Source organism: Pinus tabuliformis, chromosome 4_1, assembly GCF_031772625.1.
Source record: "Pinus tabuliformis cultivar Carrire ecotype Pingquan chromosome 4_1, CPIR1, whole genome shotgun sequence".
Lineage (NCBI taxonomy): Eukaryota > Viridiplantae > Streptophyta > Pinopsida > Pinales > Pinaceae > Pinus > Pinus tabuliformis.
Window position 1 is genome coordinate 436962361 of NC_142303.1, and position 18556 is coordinate 436980916.

The 18556-nt window shown below is 31.5% G+C and overlaps 1 protein-coding gene across 1 annotated transcript; it reads left to right on the forward strand.

Moving 5' to 3' along the window:
- The first annotated feature begins 7297 nt into the window (after positions 1–7297).
- LOC149176193 (ethylene-responsive transcription factor ERF037-like) lies at positions 7298–8221 on the forward strand. The gene has a single exon (XM_089423053.1). The coding sequence runs from the start codon at positions 7408–7410 to the stop codon at positions 7996–7998; it is 591 nt and encodes a 196-aa protein (XP_089279179.1). The 5' UTR covers positions 7298–7407; the 3' UTR covers positions 7999–8221.
- Positions 8222–18556: the final 10335 nt, after the last annotated feature.

Consider the following 18556-nt stretch of genomic DNA (forward strand, 5'->3'; position numbering starts at 1 on the left):
TAAAAGGAAGACAGGAATATGGTTTTCATGCTATTTTGTACGATTTGTTTATTTTATAAAGAATATGCATGTGCGATTTCAAATATAAAAAAAATATGCAGGTCAGATTTCAAATATAAAAAATATGAATCAGACAGCAGCTTTTGCTCAGACAATTACTGTCGATTGACAAAGTAAGAGAGCGTCTCAGTAAGTATGATAGCGCTATTGTACGCGGCGTAGAAAGGTAAAGTGGGACAAGCGAAAGTTCCCCTCAAAATACTTGAAAGTACTTACCCCACCGGTATCCCACCCTCCCTCCGCGAACATAAAACAAAGAAGTCCCTCTGTACACTATTATTTACTCTCGACAGGTTGCGCAGATGCCATACCTTACGAAAAGACCGGTGGGTTTTAATGGCCCACCGGTGCAGCATGGACAAATACATCTCTTTCGCGTTTTCAATCTCCAGAGGCCATTTTCCTTTGAATTACTCGTTCATACACGGTCAGTCTCACTCTTGCACTTCTCTCAAATCTAAAAGACGAGACTTTAAATACATTCTCTATTAAAAAAAAGTATATTTTTAATATATTTGTATTATGTATTTTTAATATATTTGTAGTATGTATTGAATAAGTGTAGTAACATGTTTATTAATTAGGTTAGTTATATAAATTAAATAGTTGGTAAATGTTATTTTTAATTATATAAATTTATTTTTACTTTATCAAAAAGATATGTTTAAAAAATATGAGTTAATTTATGTTGCTGAAATGATAAACGTTTTTTTGGCATTTTTTAAGTAATTAATTGAAGTAAAAAAAATGACATAATTACTTTTGAAATAAATTTCAACTTTTGATATATGACTACTATTAAGAATATTATAGAATATTTTACAAAAGTTAAATCTTTACCATTCACCTAATAATTATTAATAATTAAATTTAGATTATGAAAACATAGGCATGCTTATCTCCCTAAATACATACTTTGAAATTGTTCTTTAATTTAGGACATTGCAATATTACAATACTATTTTGAAATAGTTATTAGCACAGTCATATAAACTAAATGGACGATAAATGTCTATAAGCATCAATCTATGATAAGTCTCAAAATGCTCACTTCATAATACATCTCACATTGTTAAAATTAAAAAATCATAATAATTAACTAAATTATAACTTTATTTTATATTATTGCTAATAAATAGAATTAATATATAACTAACCATATATACATTAAAAAAATGTAATAAAATGGTTAACTATGGAAATTTAGCCCCACTTTATCATGGATATTTTTAATGTAAATAGGTTTTCTTATAATATCATTGGTCAATACTTAGTATCAATGCCCTATGTCTAGACAACCATGACTGGTTTCAATAACACTTGTTTATATGACATTTTTATAATCGATCAAGTTAATTAAAAAAGAATAATTATATAGAAAATAAATCACAATTTTTTATTTGTGAATACTATTAAAAATATTTTAAAATATTGTGAAAATAACATTTTTGATAATTAAAATTAAATGTAAGAAACAGTATCCTAAAATAAACCATCGAACAAATTTAATTTAATTTATCCCATTGTAATACTATATAGTTTAATTTATCCCATTATAATATTATAATACTATATAGTTTAATTTATCCCATTATAATATTATGTAATGCATAAATATTTTTAATTTCTCCATAATAATTTTTATTTTTTTCTAAAATTTTTGATATAATTTTAGTAGTATTATTTTTTTTATTCGGCAATATATTGGAATTTTCTTTGAAAACTAATGGTTGATAAATCGTACTTTAGTAAAAGAGATATCGAATTATTGGATCATATACTATTGTTTAAAAACCAATGGTTGATAAATCGTACTTCGAATTATTGGATCATAACCTTTTTACTTTTGAGTCTTTTATATTATTAATTTGATTTTTTCTTAAATAAACTTTTATTACAAGTTTACATATCATAAACTAGATGTATGATCTAATGAATGTGTATATTTTTATGTTACGATGAGTAATTCTTTTTCATTATGATGTTTATATGATGGTTTTATTACAAGTTTACACATCATAAACTAGATGTATGATCTAATGAATGTGTATATTTCTATGGTACGATGAGTAATTTTTTTCATTTTGATGTTTATATGATGGTTTGTGTAATTAAAGAATTTAGGTATTATTAAAAATATAGACCAAATGTAAAGTAATAAGGTTTTCACATTATTAAAAATAGAAAAGTTAGTAATATTTTTGTGTAAGGTGTTTTAATTAATTATTTTTCATTATCCTGTTAATATGATGTTTTGGGTAATTAAAGAATTTAGGTATTATTAAAAATATACACCATATGTAAAGTAATAAGTTTTCACATTATTAAAAATAAAAAAAATAAGTAATATTTATGTATATAGTGTTTTAATTATATTGTAATGTCCGTGTTATGTATTATATGGCATTACTAGTTATATAATTCGTATTTTACTTTTGTTGCTCATCAAAAAGTCACAAGTATGTATAACTAATATTATTATATTTAAAATAAATATGAAATTAAATTTGGATTATTAATCATATTAAATTTATATAATTTAAATCGTTGTATTTAATTAATCATTGAAAATGTTATATTTATTTTTATTGAATCTAGGGTTATTAAGTTATTATGAGATAACTTGACCATGGTCCGAAACATCTATTTTGTTTCTATTTTAACTCTAAAAGAGACTTATTCACCACTAGGTTTTCGATAAAAAGAAAAAATTTCTTTTTTTTGATACCAAAGGTTAACGCTCATTTATCATTTTTGTGTAATTGGTAGTTTATTTTCATCATACAATTTTAATATTGACAATATCTTTTCAACACAAAAATAATTCCCTATCTTTAACTGTCACATTTATGTCAACACATTTCTTAATGTGAATTTTACACACTTAGTCATTTGGCACTTCCAAAAAACAACTTTATACTTGAAACCATGTCCCTTAAATTCCTTATTTTACGTAAAGACATAGCACCAGCCAAAGCATTATGTTAGCCATGATAGGTCCATACTTCCCCATCTTCATGATCATTAACCTTTACAATGAAATGTCTTTGGAATCTCCTCTTATTAATAAATAAAAACCCTCCTTTAATTGTATGTTCTCCTTTCTTGTCCTCTGGACCCTATGTGAACATATTTTCATAAGAAAATTTGAAATGTCAATACATGTGAGAAGTGATAAAGCATTATTGATTCCAACATCTAAATAATTCACTTTTTAAATACTTATAACTCATATCATAATGCAACGCTAACCCTTGAACTTGGGGTTTGTTTCTTTTACAAGTGACGGTACAAGGAGCTTTTGAATTCATTTATTTTCCTCTTAAAGCTAGAAACTCGATGTGAAGGAATTTTAGCCACCCAAACAATATTCATGTTCATTCTATATACCCGAGACCAGATTAAATCTTCAGCAAAATGTATCATGGTTGTCTTCGATATGTTTTGGTTTCCCATTTGGATTAATGTCTAAAACAATTTGGAAACGTTTTAGGAAAAATGTGTATCCATTCACAAATTTTTATTAAAATGTTTAGCTTAAAAAGGAGTATAAAAGCACAAATTTTTTAATTGATACTTATAGTTTTTAGGTGGCAATTTGTCAAAAGACAAAATTAGGAATTCTTACTTAATTGTCAACATTTGAAGGCCTCATTATTCTAAGAATAAAATTTAATGGTATAGTAGAAAAGATATCAAATAAATTTACTATTAAAATCAATGTTGTGTTCATTATTGTGTTCATGGGAAATAAATGGGTGGGAGAAACATAAATAAAAATGTGTGCATTCAAGGGAAGTAAGATCGACATCATCACTTCTAGATGCTATAGTTTAATTTCATAGTCATGAGGTTCATTTTCTAGTTGTGGAGGGTAACCAAATTTCCATTTATATGCCTATAAATTAGAAGGTCTATGTCATGGAAGACCTTAAATGCACTCTCTCTCACACACACATATTGAGGAAATAACTCTTGTTATTACCTATTGTGATACTACAACTTTTAACCTACAAAACTATCCTATCCCTTTTAGCAGAAATGAAGGTATGTTATTTTCATAATTAAAGAATAGAAAACAATTAAAGACATTTGCATTAATTGTGCTTATTGATATGTGATGGTGTTCCTTGCAATGTTATTGGGACCACAACAATTGCTACTTGCTTCTCTTTTCATATTTTCTAAAATATGTAAGTAAAATCATTTGCAAATATTGGATCCTTTTCATTCTAGTCACAACCTATTCATAAATGTGCACTTTTGTCAGGATCCTTCTCATTCTTGTCACCAAACATGGGTTTTGTCAATGGATTTTTTTTTGGTGGGGGTAAGGGATGAAGTTTTAGATATTTTGAGGTTGCAATTTTCTGAGAGGGAAAAGTGGATTGGGTGTGCATTAGTTAAAATATATTTCTACATTCAACAATTAAATAATGATAACCTCGGAAATGATTTTCATGCATGTATGGAAGTGGAGTGGAGTGAAATGTTTCGCATAATCTAAATACACTTCTATGAAAATTTTGGTTTTGGCCATATCTCAATGATCTGGCCATATGTCTTTCCATAAATGACCGAGTGCATTTAGGTGAATATACATTCTAAAATGAGGAAAGAGGATTTGTCATATATATATATGGAGGAGTTAAAAGAAAATACCAAAGTACATGACACCTCAACTTTGTTGCCATCAAATTTGAGGTGTTAGATAGAATCACTTTACTCATTTGTTTAAAAAAAAACTTTCCCTGCAATTTTTGAATTTCCTATAATTAAAGACAAGATCATACTCTTAGAGTTTATATATATTTTTTCCCTTTTAATGAAAGAATATACATTTATGTATTTGCATAATTTACCTATTTTTTTTTTTTTTGCAAATTTAAAGTTTTCTAAAAAGTTCAAATCTTCAATTTATCTCAATCTAACAAATTAAATTAGACCATGTTACTTATAAAAAATGAAATCTAGGCTTAGGAATAAGATTTGAATTTCATTTTGTAACCTATGTTATTTAAAAATATTTATTTTTTAAATAAATAAATATTTAAAATAATTGGAAAAAAAGAAGACGAAGAATATGATTTGAATCAATTTTATTTTGTACCTTATGTAATTTAAAAATAAAGAAAAATATATATGAAACTATTTGAAAAAGATTACAATAGAAAAAGAATATGATTTTTATGATTTGCATGCTATTTGATACCATTTGTGATTATTTTATAAATAATATGCATGTCATATTTCAAACATAAACAAGTGTAATATGCAATGTTGTTGTTTAGTATCTGTTTCTTATTTAAATATAATTGATAGCAAAAGTTATTATATCTAAGATAAAAATTCCCCTCATGCCCATGCATAAATATTCTAAAAAAATTTAATTATTAAAACTTGTGATTTGTAAGGTTCCATTTGAGGTGACATTATAATAGTTTAGATCTTCTTCAACTTTTGAAATTAGGTTTGTGTTTCAAATTTTTGATATATCAAAAAAAATAAAATTGTTAAAGTTTTTAAGTAGGGAGATTTTTATAGTTGAATTCAAAAAGTTAAGATTCAATAAGTGTTTAGTTAAAACAGTGAAATTTCTATTTTGCATCAAAATCATTTATAACAAAAATTTCCACAACAAATGACATCAACTCGTTTTTTTTTTTTTTGTCTATATTATTAAATAACTAATGCATCTACAAATGCTTGCAAATGCTTATAAGTCTTTGCCTTGCATTCTTTCACAACCCGATATTTCAAAGGCATATATGACTCCTACACAAGTTGTCTATAAAATCAAGCTAGCTATTAAAGGTAGGTAAAAATATTTGAAAAAAAAACATTTAATATTATAAAAATATTTGAAAGAAAAACATTTAATATCATAAAATCAATCTTTAATAGATAAAAATGTTCCAAAGAAAAATATTATTTAATATTAAAGGTACACAATTGATTTTGAAAAGACATGTTGACTTAGGGGCATACCAAAGAGCTATAAAAATTCATAACGGAGGGGAGGTGAGGCTTAAAAAAGATTTTGTTAAAAATTTCTCATTATAATTTAAGAATATTTTATTTGAGTAGTAACATAATAAATTTAGATGTATTTTATATTAAGTGGATTGTATATGTTAATATTATATATAGAAGTGAACATATATATATAACCACTAAAAAAATTATTATAAAATAAAAATTTGATTGTAAATTTTTTCAAAAACTTAAGTAAACTTTGTAAGTTATTTTCAAAAGTTACACATTAAATAAAAAGTCACATATGAATTTGATATACTTAGAAATAAAATTTTCACACTTATTTGGAAATCATTTTTCATAAATATTGAGATTTGATGAGTATATTATTATGACACTTGGTGGCAAATATAAATTTTTTGATTTTTGATTTTTAATTTTTATAAATAATGAAATTTACATTAATATTGAAATTTATATGTGCGTTCTTTTTCATAAATATTGAGATTTGATATCTATACTATTATGACACTTAATAGATAGATTAAAAAAAAAAAGATTTTTTTTTTTTTTTCAAATAATTTTTATTTCTGACAAATTTTATGAATTTCATCTATATCAAGAAAATATAAATTCAAATTTCAAAAAGAAAATTCAAAATATTCAGTTTAATAATTATTTTTTCAATAAAAAACTTTATAAAATGTTTTTAAAATTTAAAAAAATAATTGAAAATAATCTTTGGACTATAAATGATTACCATGTAACCCGCTATCAACATGCATAAATAAACTGCATATTAGGAGGTATAAGACTAACAATCGGACTGTCGATTTACAAAGCAAGACAATGTCTCAGTGAGTAATAAGTATGATAGCGAAAGTTCCCCACAAATACTTCTAGTACGTACACCACTGGTAACCCCACTCCGGCCCCCTCGCAAACATAAAAGGCGCCTACTCATTAATAGAATTGCCTTTGTAGGCTACTGTTTACTCTGTATAGGACGCGCAAACGTCCTACCTTACGAAAAGAACGGCTTTTAATGCCCCACGGGTGAAGCATGGACGGACGAGTACGTCTCTTTGGATTTTTCAATAACCAAAATCCAGTCTTCAGTTGAATTACTCGTTTATAGGAAGTCCATCTCACTCTCGCACTTCTCCCCTCACATCTTCTTCAGATCGCCTCACAAAACACTGACCATACGCGCTTCCAGCGTTTTCACTCCTCTGACTGCTCCTATATATCTACGCATCCACGTCTTTAATTCCCTCACCCCCCGGCCTTTGCATTTCATGGCCTCACTTCACTGACTCCCGCCGTGAAATATCACTATTTTGGCTTCAGAGTTTCTGTAAATTGCCAAATATGGAGATTTTTCCCGGGCAGGAACTTGACAATGCCATTTCTCTGCCACGCGAAGATCGCGGTTCCCGCCAATTTAAGGGAATCCGACTGCGAAAAGGGGGGACCTGGGTATCTGAAATCCGGGTGCCCAGATCCAGAAAAAAGATCTGGCTCGGCTCATACACTACCCCCGAGCAGGCTGCCCGCGCTTACGACGCCGCAGTGTATTGTCTGAGAGGGCGCAATGCCGAATTCAACTTTTCTGTGCCCGACATTCCGACTGCGTCTCCCCTTTCCCGTGAGCAAATTCAGCATGCCGCCGCCGAATATGCCTTGGGCCAAGCCCCTTCCAATTTTCCCTCTTTCGTAGGGTCCCCCCGGCAGTCGTCTTCGGTTTCGGAAATGGAGTTGGCCGGAGACAACTTTCAGATATGTGAGGAGAGGCAGGACTTGGCGCTGTGGTGGTCGATGCTGGCGGGATCTGACGGCGCCGGGATTCCAAATTCGGAAATATTCCCGTCAACTGACGAGGTGTCGGCGTTGGAGTTCCTTCCCAGTGAGGAGGAGGAGAGGTACATATGGACAGATCTCTGGAACTTCCAAGACGTTTGATCTCGTGAGATGACGAAGCAGACAAATCTGGCTTTTCGGATTCACGTGGGGAACACGTGGACTCAGTTGGAATGTGGGACCACTTCCTGGCCCAGCCAAAACGTTCTTGCCACTTGGCATGAGCAGTGTCGGATGACAACTATTCAACCTTCAAGCTTCTATAAACATACCATATATTTCCACAAAAAGATAATAAATAAAATTTGTAGACCTTCAATATCAATCGTTACTCACTTTGTTAATATTTACTACTTCCGTAGACGACTTCTTCATATGGTCTTTCGAGAATATTTTCGAAAGGGGAATTTTAAAATTGTAACATTTTCCCTTTTTTCCTTGGTATGATTGGAAATTGTGTATTTCAGTTATTGAAAATTTTAATTTAAATAATTTAAAGGTTTTGAAGCTGGTAAATCAATTGATTTGAATAATAAAAAATTTTGATATTCGTAATAATTATTAGAGGAAAGTCAAAAAAGTTGGAAACATCTATATTCATTGTCCCAATATGACATGAGCATGATGCTTTAAGAAGTGATATCATAATTGATTACAACTACAGTATCTACGGGAAATGCGGAAACCGCTTTAGGAAATTTATAAAAGTTTATATCCATGTTTCAGTGTCCTGAAAGTTGGATGTTGATGAGTACAAAATACTCGTAGTTGTATGCATATCATAAATTATTTAAAGCATTTAATCTTTATCCTCGCAGAGGGTTAAATTGTATGGAGATTGATTGCGCTTGAAATAGAATATTTACTCAATTGAATATCTTACAATTTTGGTAACAACAATTAAGTATAATTTTTTGCGATCCAATATTACATTGTTCTCACTTAAACTCATTTTTAATTTGGTGAAAAAAATCAATTCAAAATAACAAACTAATAACAAATTTTTTATATTTTATTTATCTATAGTTAAATTAAAAAGAAATTATAAATGCATTATAACATTGTATAATTTTTTAGAAACTTTATATTTTTATTTTTAATTAAAATTTGATTGAGATTTTTAAAAATTTTAGTTTAAATTGTTTAATCCGCATAATTGGAGTGTCTCAGGAGTTTTCAGAGTGCTGAATCTATTTATGCATTAAAAATGTGGTTTTAACAAAAAAATATACGTAATTGTTAATATATTTTTAAATACATATCAATATTATTTAACTTTAGCCTTCGTCTAACTTATAGAAGAATTAGTCTTTTTCACCAAAATCTCGATATACAATTTCTAACATAAATGTGATTTTTTGTTATTTAAAATACATTTTTGAATGCATAAATAAATTGATAACACTAAAAACCCTAATGCATTGGAATTTTACAAATTAAACAACTTAAACTCAAGTTTTGAAAAAATGTCGGTCATTTGGTCTATAAGTTAGACTATGTCTTTAACTTTATATAGTAAAATCTTTTATTTATGACTCAAATATTTTTATTATTATTAAAAAAAATTCAATATTACATTATTAATTTTATATTAAGAATTCAATGAATTAATTAAATTATTTTATTTTTAATCTTTTTTCTTTTTAAACATTAAAATATTTTAATATGGTCAACATGGATATTTTTTTTCTATATATATGAAGTTCGTATTGAAGTCTATTGGTTACTAGCAATTGCACCAAGAGTGTGCAAAAGAACACAGAAAGGAGCAGTGGGGAAGGTGGAAGGTTATGCAATATGTAGCAAGGCGCTTGCACTAGGCATGAATGCAAGGAAACATGCAAACCAGTCTGCTACAGTTAGGTCAAAGAAAAATATGAGAATATTGAGAACATAAACGAAACCAATGAATAAAAGCCTCTTCAGAAGCCGAAAAATGAGTTGAGAATAATATTAGTCTATGTGCAGCCATTACCACATATTGAATTCAATGTAAACTTAAGTATCAAACCCTAAATACCCCAACTTAGTGCATGTTAATATTTCTAAATTCTTGAGAAGCCAGAAATATCTAGATAAATAAGCCCCAAATATAAATTTTGGCATGCCGCACACGCAATTAAATTATAACGGTGCACATTCAAAACCATGGGCACCCACAAACTCATATTCATTGATAAATCTTATTGAGTTCCAATCATAAATTTAAGATTCATCCATGCAGTGTCACATGTACCGTTAAATCTTATTGAACCCCAATCTCATTTTAATGTTAAATTACTAATTAATTGGTTTCATAATTGTTCTTCCTGAGCAAGCACTATAGGGACCTATAGTCACTACACATGTGGTTCTACAACTTTGTTAGCAAGCACCGTAGTGATGAGATTTCCCTGTCAAGTGTTTCATTAGACAACGACAAGCACCATGTAGTTCAAGCATCTTGAGCTTCCCTTTAACCTTTTAGGTTTAGACTCACTCTCTAGTAGCCTTAATACACGAGATGCGAAGAATAACACCCTAGGCTTCTAAACATTGGCACTTAGACCTTCCAATCCAACTCAATTCTTCAACTTAGCTTTGGAAACGCCTTTCTCTCTCTCTCTCTCTCTCTCTCTCTCTCTCTCTCTACAAGGCTTCTCTCACACACGCCATGTTATGCGACTACTCTCCTTATTTAAAGGTCATGCCTCCTCGCTAAGATTCTCTATCTCTCTCTCAATTGTTCAACTTAGCTTTGACAACATCTTTCTCTCTCTCTCTTTGCAAGGCTTCTCTCACACACGCCCTGTATGTGACTACTCTCCTTCTCTAAAGGTTGTTCCTCCTTGCTAAACTTCTCTTGTATTCTGTTTTCTTCCCAAGGAAGTCATTCCATTGTTTTGATGCCTGAGGAGGATACATGGGTGGGCATCTCCCCCCTTCCATGCAGCCCCATTCAATCTTCTTCAATGCTTACAATGTTGATTGGTCATAGTGCAGTTGGAATTAAGGAAATTCAATGTGATTGTATGGCCTTGTTCTCAGCATGCCACAAGCAATCCATAGACATACCATATGCACCACAAAAGGCACACTGTAGCCCTCCCCTCAGATCTTTGGATCTATGTGTCCCTCCCTTCATCCAACCATCAATTTATTTTCCACATAAATATATAAATATATATACATCTGTAATATACACAATTGGGTTACATGCATTAGGTGTTATAGAAAAACAATTGTTACAAACTTATCAATGTGTATGCCAAAAAGGGTAAGGGACAAGGGACACTCTTGCTTGAGTCTGATATCACAATTAATTTCTTCTTACTAACCCTTAGTGGTCCTAAACTTGGCAATAACATTCTCATACAACCTTGTTGCAACAACCCTCAACTCCAAACAAACCCTTCCTAATATTATAAATATGTTAAATATATCTAAAGTGTAAATATACTTTATTAATTTTTAATATAATAAACATCTTAAATTTAATTTTAAAAAAATTGAGAAAGAATTATTTGTGTGTGCTTATGTGTGAGTTTGTTAAAATTGGATATATATATAAAGGTACAAGGGTAATGGGATTGGAAGATTATTCTTTATTTCAAGAGATATCTAAAAACAACTTCATTTGAGGTTTAAATAATTTCACAAATTATGAAGTTGAAACATATAACCTTTTGGAGGGTCTTCTTTTAGTAAATGAAGATAGAATAAATAAATTATTTTTTTATAAACTATTACAGTGTAACTATCAACTTGATGACCTCAAAAGTAGCCTTCATGCATTTTTCAAACAAGATGTTTATCTAAAATTGTAGTTAGTAAATGGGTACCCATTTGTTATTTCTATGTTTCACTGACGTTTGGGTATTGGGAGTTTTGGAATCGCTGGAGAGATCTCAGAAAATTAATAAAACTTCTAATATTTTAATTGGTCTTCAAAATGTGAGGGTTGGACCTTGACTTTGTTGGGTTCAATATCCCTGTTCCATATTGGGCTACATATTTCTCACAGAATTGGTGTCCAAAAACTGAAATTATTGAACTGGATGCCCATGGCGTCCATCTTGTTAATATCTTTACATATTTCTCACTGAATTGGTGTCCCATAACTGATATTCTGGTTAGCATCTATGGTTTTCCAAGGTTTGTGTTTGGGTTCTAGAAAATATGAGGAAACTTATGTACTTAAGTTTTAATTGTGTGTCAATGATGTATAGCCCAGGTTGTTGGGAGGGTTTAATGATAACCTCCCCACCTAGGTTCAAATTCGATGACATAAATATGGTGATAATCTTAGAAAATAGATTCTATATACAGTTATGCCTTGCTTCTTCTCTACTGAAAAAAAGAAAAGAAGAAAGAAGTAAAAAGTTTTAATTGTGTGCAAAATGTACTAATTTGGAACCGTTTTCTATTGTATTTATACAACGCGATTTTTGAAGTTTACAACACCCTCTTAGAAATTGATTTCTATGAGATTGTTGAAGTTTTGGACTTTTTCGTGGACAATTTTTGCACATTGAAAGCTTACAACAGCCTCTTGGAAATTGATTTCTATGAGATTGTTCAAGTTTTGGACTTTTTCGTGGACAATTTTTGCAAATTGAAAGCACATATTGGTACTTAAGCCAATATCTGACATCCTGCCATATCCTAGAATTTGTTGAAATTGCATGACAATTGGTATTTTCCAGGAAGATGCGATAAAAAGTGGTGTTATACAAAACCCTTAAACTGTTAAAACATGTAGTGGCACTCCCCATTTCTGTTGAGGGTACCATGGCATCACCCAATCACCTGGCAATGTGTTGGGACATCCTATGGAGACAGTGGGACATCCTGGGGATGGAAAAATTTCTATCTCCTACATTCCAGTGACGCCTTGAGACATCTTCAGACGTTCCACTCCCTGGGGTGGAGGGATGCATGAAATGCAGACATGTCCCTATGGAATACTAATTAATGAATATACATGTTTTGGTTATGATACTGATAACAGTGCATAAATTAAAACACACTCGAATGCTTTTAAGGTAAATTTTCATAGATAAAAGTCTTTCACAAAAAGGATATTTTGGCAAGCATTTCTTCCCACATACGAGAAGCATAGATTGTGTTTGACACAATATTCTGGATGGATAAGAAATAAATAATAAATACGATTTTATAATAAATAAACACTTTAACTAATTTCTGGATGGATTGACTTTAAGGTGTTGAGTTTCTCAATTTATTTCCACTCAGTTTCACCTTATCATGTTGTCAGCTCATTTCTGAAAGTAGATCTCATTCGTAACTCTCGATTTCACCTTCTCAACTTTATAGAAATGTCGTGTATTTCTGAGAAGTGGGAGAATTTACAAGTAAATTTTAAAAACCAATATTAATAAAATTTTATATTTTTAAGTATATTATTATTTGTTTAAAAAATCAATATTAATAAAATTCTATATTTTAAATTAATAGCGAAAGCACCATTTCTCAACAAAATTTCATGGTTTCTGATTTATATGGAATCCTGATTTCCACTCAAATTTATAATGAAGGAAAACGGATTTGTAGTTGTGCTAAGAAACCCCTAGAACAATTGGGTAAACTGAATCATGATTTCCACAAATTTTATAAAGTGAACAAACAGTTTTGTAACTGAAGGCTCCTGGCCAATCGGTTAAGAGGGCAAATAAGTTTGTAATTGTGCAATGGAAGTCCCTAGAACAATATGGTGGAGGCGATTCGAACATTTGAAAAGTCCCTTTAAGCAATTATGTGGCAAATGATTCGAATAATTGAGAAACATCTTCGTTCTTGAACATTCTACCCATCTCCCGCTGCTATTATAAATTGTCACTTAATTTTTTTCCAGCACGAAAAAAGCTATATTTCCATTAAAATTCTATATGGCAGAAAAGAAGTACAACATCAGATTATATGGAGATTGCATGATAAGCTGAAATATGCAAATCAAGCCAAAGTCTATGGGATATTCAAAGTAATGCCGAGACTAACAGACCTTCATCAGGGCGTACATAATGTTCAGCATCAGATCAAGCAAAATATGTGGCATCAATCAGACAGACATGGCGGGATATTGTAGAAAAATCATCTTAAAAAAAAATTCTAAATTGTAGGGGCCAGATGCATACCAGATTGATGGCAACTACAAAATCATCTAAAAAAGAAATTCTAAATTGTAGGGGCCAGATGCATACCAGATTGATGGCAATAAGATATGAGAATTATATACCCGGCATGTTAAATTCCTGAATCTGAAATGATTGGTTGTCCACTATGATACTCATCATGCAGACTTCATGTAGAGATGAAAGTCCTTTCTTCGATAGAGGTGTGCAAGTCTGGAAAGGTTTCAAATTAGTAAGTTTAGAATCGATATTCATTGCAAACATGTCTCTCATTCCTAGTTTCTTCGGCAATAGATCCAGCATATTCGATCCATTATCGTTGGATTTATGGGACCCTTTCGAAGCAACAGTCATGGGCAACACTAACACTCAGTTCAACTGGAAGGAAACTTTCGACACACACATCTTCAAAGTTGATCTTCTAAGTAATTATCATGTTTCTTGCTACCAATTTACAGGGGTTTTGTTATTCTCGTCATTAATGGCCGATTTGTTGCTATTTCGAGCCCGGGATTTATCTGTTTTATTCATGGCAAGTCTGAAGAGAGAGGAGGTAAAGATTGAGATGGAAAACGGTGGAGCTCTACAGATCAGCGGCGAACACAATATGGCCGGTTTGTTGCTATTTCAAGCCCGGGATTTATTTGTTTTATTCATGGCAAGTCTAAAGAAAGAAGAGGTAAATATTTAAGTGGAAGACGGTGGAGTTCTACAGATCAGCGGTGAACACAATAAAGAAGGAGAGAAAAAGTCTAATGACAGGTGGCACTGTATCATCGATTCATTGATTTTTTTTCAGAGAGAAAAGCGATATATATTATATTAAGAAAATATAATGTTCAGGAATACATGGAGGCATCAAACCTCAAGCGGAGAAGCAAAGGAAGATATAGCAGATCAAATGGGTCCCCAATAAGAGTATTAAGGGATTTTCAATCTGCAATCAATGAATCGATGATAAAAATGTATCATCGATTCATTGATTGCAGATTGAAAATCCCTTAATACTCTACAAAAACTTGCCCGAAACTTGTTTCGCTGGTTAAAATATAATTGGCTCAAAGGACGAAAATACAACGATAGGATTGGGTGGGGTTAACTATGTTTACTCACCCAATCTCATAAAGAAAATGTCTTTTATGGTAATTATGGATATTCAAATAGTTTATTTAGGTTTTATATTGAAATATTTATAAAATAAATATAGCTTTTATTATTATTATTATTTTAACTTTTAGTTACTTTATCTTTTTAAATCTGATATAAAATTATGTTATTTAACATAGATTTTGCAATACTTTATTTATGTCTAAAAAAGTGAAAGTAAAATATTTTTATGATATTTCTTTCCACTGAATTGTATTGCTAACGAAAGTGAGCACAATGATAGTGGGATTATTGATTTTTATAATATTTTTAATTAAAGCTAACAAAATATGTATTTACATTTATGTTTTAATTAGAGTAGACATTGTCTTTTTATTTAGAGTATTTTTTTTTAAGGAACACGTGTCAACTCCAGGTTGAACATGAACGAAATCAAACATGGCCCTCATATTGAGTTGTAGAATGTGCCTATGGGTGCAAAAAAATATCAAGATTAGTTGTTTGTACATGCTTTTGGTTACTACCTAGAAAATATTGATTGTTGTTTTTTCACATTAATTAAAATTGTTGAAATATTTATTATTATTGAGAATATAAGATAATTGAAAATTGATTATATATATACTAGTAAAACCACATTAAAAATATTAATGTGGTTGATATAACCAAAGGCTTCATAAATATAACAAAAACAACTATTACAACACGAAGAATGTCTTACTAATGAACACGAAGAATGTCTTACTAATGCACACGTTTACCTAATTAACCATGTATAAAAAGGTTATGGGTCAACTTTAAATTAAGAAAAAAAATAATTATAAATAAATGTTATAAATAATAATGAGGAACCTTTTTTCTTTTTTTTTCAATAGTCAAGACATGGCAAGGGTGGAGAAAACCTTGAAGGCCGAAACTAAAACAAGTACTCAATTACCATCAGCCTATAAAAGTAAGCCAAAATTAGTATCCATAAGTTTGCATCATAAACGGGAGTAAAAACCATGTAGGACAAAAACATAAGGAAAGTATTGGGCTGCTAGTGACTGGACTGTGTAACTACAATTAGTAGACATCATCCAGGGAGGGACATTGTAGGAATTTACAGGGTAAGTTCCTCAGATAGAACATCAAAGGACATCGCTCACAAACAGATCACAGATTAGTACACCAGTATTCTTGACGTGGTTAAAACCCTCAAAGAGGGAAACAATCCACAACCTCAGCCAACGCGGCCACTTCAGGGAATTTATTAATGTAAAAGAAAGAAAATTGACATAAGCTTCTCTCATGAACAGCCACCTTACAAATGGCCCTCCATGCTCTTTAAATAGAGATCATGGACCAATCGATTGTTAAGCCACAGATCAAGTGTTCGTAATACTGAGAAGAGAATGAACCGTCAAATCACTTCATGTCTAGAACATATTGTGACCGTCAGATTGTAAGTTACAAAAAGTACATACCAAAGAAACACAATTTACCTAACTATACACTAGACCAAGTTATACTTAGCTATTTCCTATGTGTCAAAATATCCTAACATCCCTCCTTAAGAATAACTTGGGATAGGATTGAAGGATGTACAAATATGACACAATAGGAGAAGAAAAGAGGCATTAGAGCCTATCCCGCCTTAGTGACAACTTCCTGAACTCCAACCATAAATCGAAGTTTAGTAAACTTCGCCTCTGTGAGAGCCTTTGTAAATATGTCTGCAACTTGATCATCGATTGAGCAATATTGCACTTTAAGAACATGGTCATGAATGAGCTTTCTGATGAAGGGCATGTGTAGTTCAATGTGCTTTCTGCACTAATGTTGGACTGGACCTTTGCATAGTTGAATGAAACTTTGATTAGCACACCAAAGTGTAGTCAGATGTTGTTGTTGAAAGCCAAACTGTACAGGATCTGACGAAGCCACGGGGCTTCCTTACTGGCTTCTATGGTGCCACGATACTCTACTTCTACTGAAGAAAGAGAAATGGCACTTTGTTTCTTGCAAGCCCATGTAATAGGTCCAGAACCAAGAGTGAAGACATAACCTGCAGTAGGCTTCTAATCATCGGGGTCACCAACCTAATCGAAATCAATGAAACCAAACAATGGAGGAGATGCTTTTGCACTATAATGAATCCCAAACTGAACTATACCTTGAACATAATTAAGTATTCTTTTAGATACTTTCCAATGACTTTCATGTGGGTTTTGCATAAACCGAACAATAATGGAAACAACAAAGGGAATGTCAATATTGGTATGGGTCAGATACAAAATCTTTCCAACAAGATGATGGTATAAGGTAGCATCAACTTCAGGGGAAGTACAAGTGACTGAAAGTTTGGCTCCAGACTGAAATGGAGAAGGGGCTGGCTTATAGTCTTCCATGTGAAAGTGGCATAGAATATCACATGCATACTTGGACTGGGAAAGGGAAATACCTTCCTTGGATTGCAAGACTTGAAGACCCAGAAAATAATGCAAGTGTCCTAAGTCTGTCATTTCAAACTGCTTTTTAAGGTTGGACTTCAAATGGATTATAAGGTTGGGATCACTACCAGTAAGGATAAGATCATCAACATAAATAACAAGAATGATAAGAGACTTACCCATTTTCTTGGTGTAGACAATATTATCAAAACGACACCTAGAAAAGCCAGTATCTAAAATAAAGCTATCCATTTTGGAATACTAAGCCCGAGGGGCTTTCTTGAGACCATAAAGGGACTTCTTAAGCCGACATATAAGGTTGGAGTCTGTTTGTATAAAGCCAAGAGGTTGTCATATAGATTTCTTCATGCAAGTCCCCATGCAAGAAGGTAGATTTAACATGCATTTGATGGACTTCCCATTTGAAAGAGGAAGAAAGAGAAAGAACAAGGTGGATAGAGTTCATTTTGGCAACAGGGGAGAAGGTTTCAGTATAGTCAATGCCTTCAACTTGTGAAAAACTCTTAGAAACATGACGACATTTATGTTTATCGACTTTTCCATCTGGTCCAAACTTGGTTCTGTAAACCCATTTACATCTAACAAGTTTTCGTCCCTTTGGAAGAGGAACAAGATCCCATGTATCATTTTCCAATAATGAATGATATTCCTCATTCATAGCTACATCCCAATCTGGATGGCCTGAAGCTTCTGCAAAGGTGTCAGGATCATAATTCGCTAAAGCTTGAGCCAGTAAAGAAGAGGCTCTATCAAACTGAGAATGTGTACGTCACTGATCTGTAGGATCACCTACAAGAGCACCTATTGCACCCCGAGTAACACGGACCCATTTTGGAAGTTGAGGAGCTGAAGGAGGATCTCGAGAAGGTGGGGGAGGATTGTCATCCGTGTTGTCATGATCTGAAGAAGAAATATTTTCAAAAGTAGAAGGGATAGAGAGAGGTGGCACATCCGCCGAACTAGGCTCAT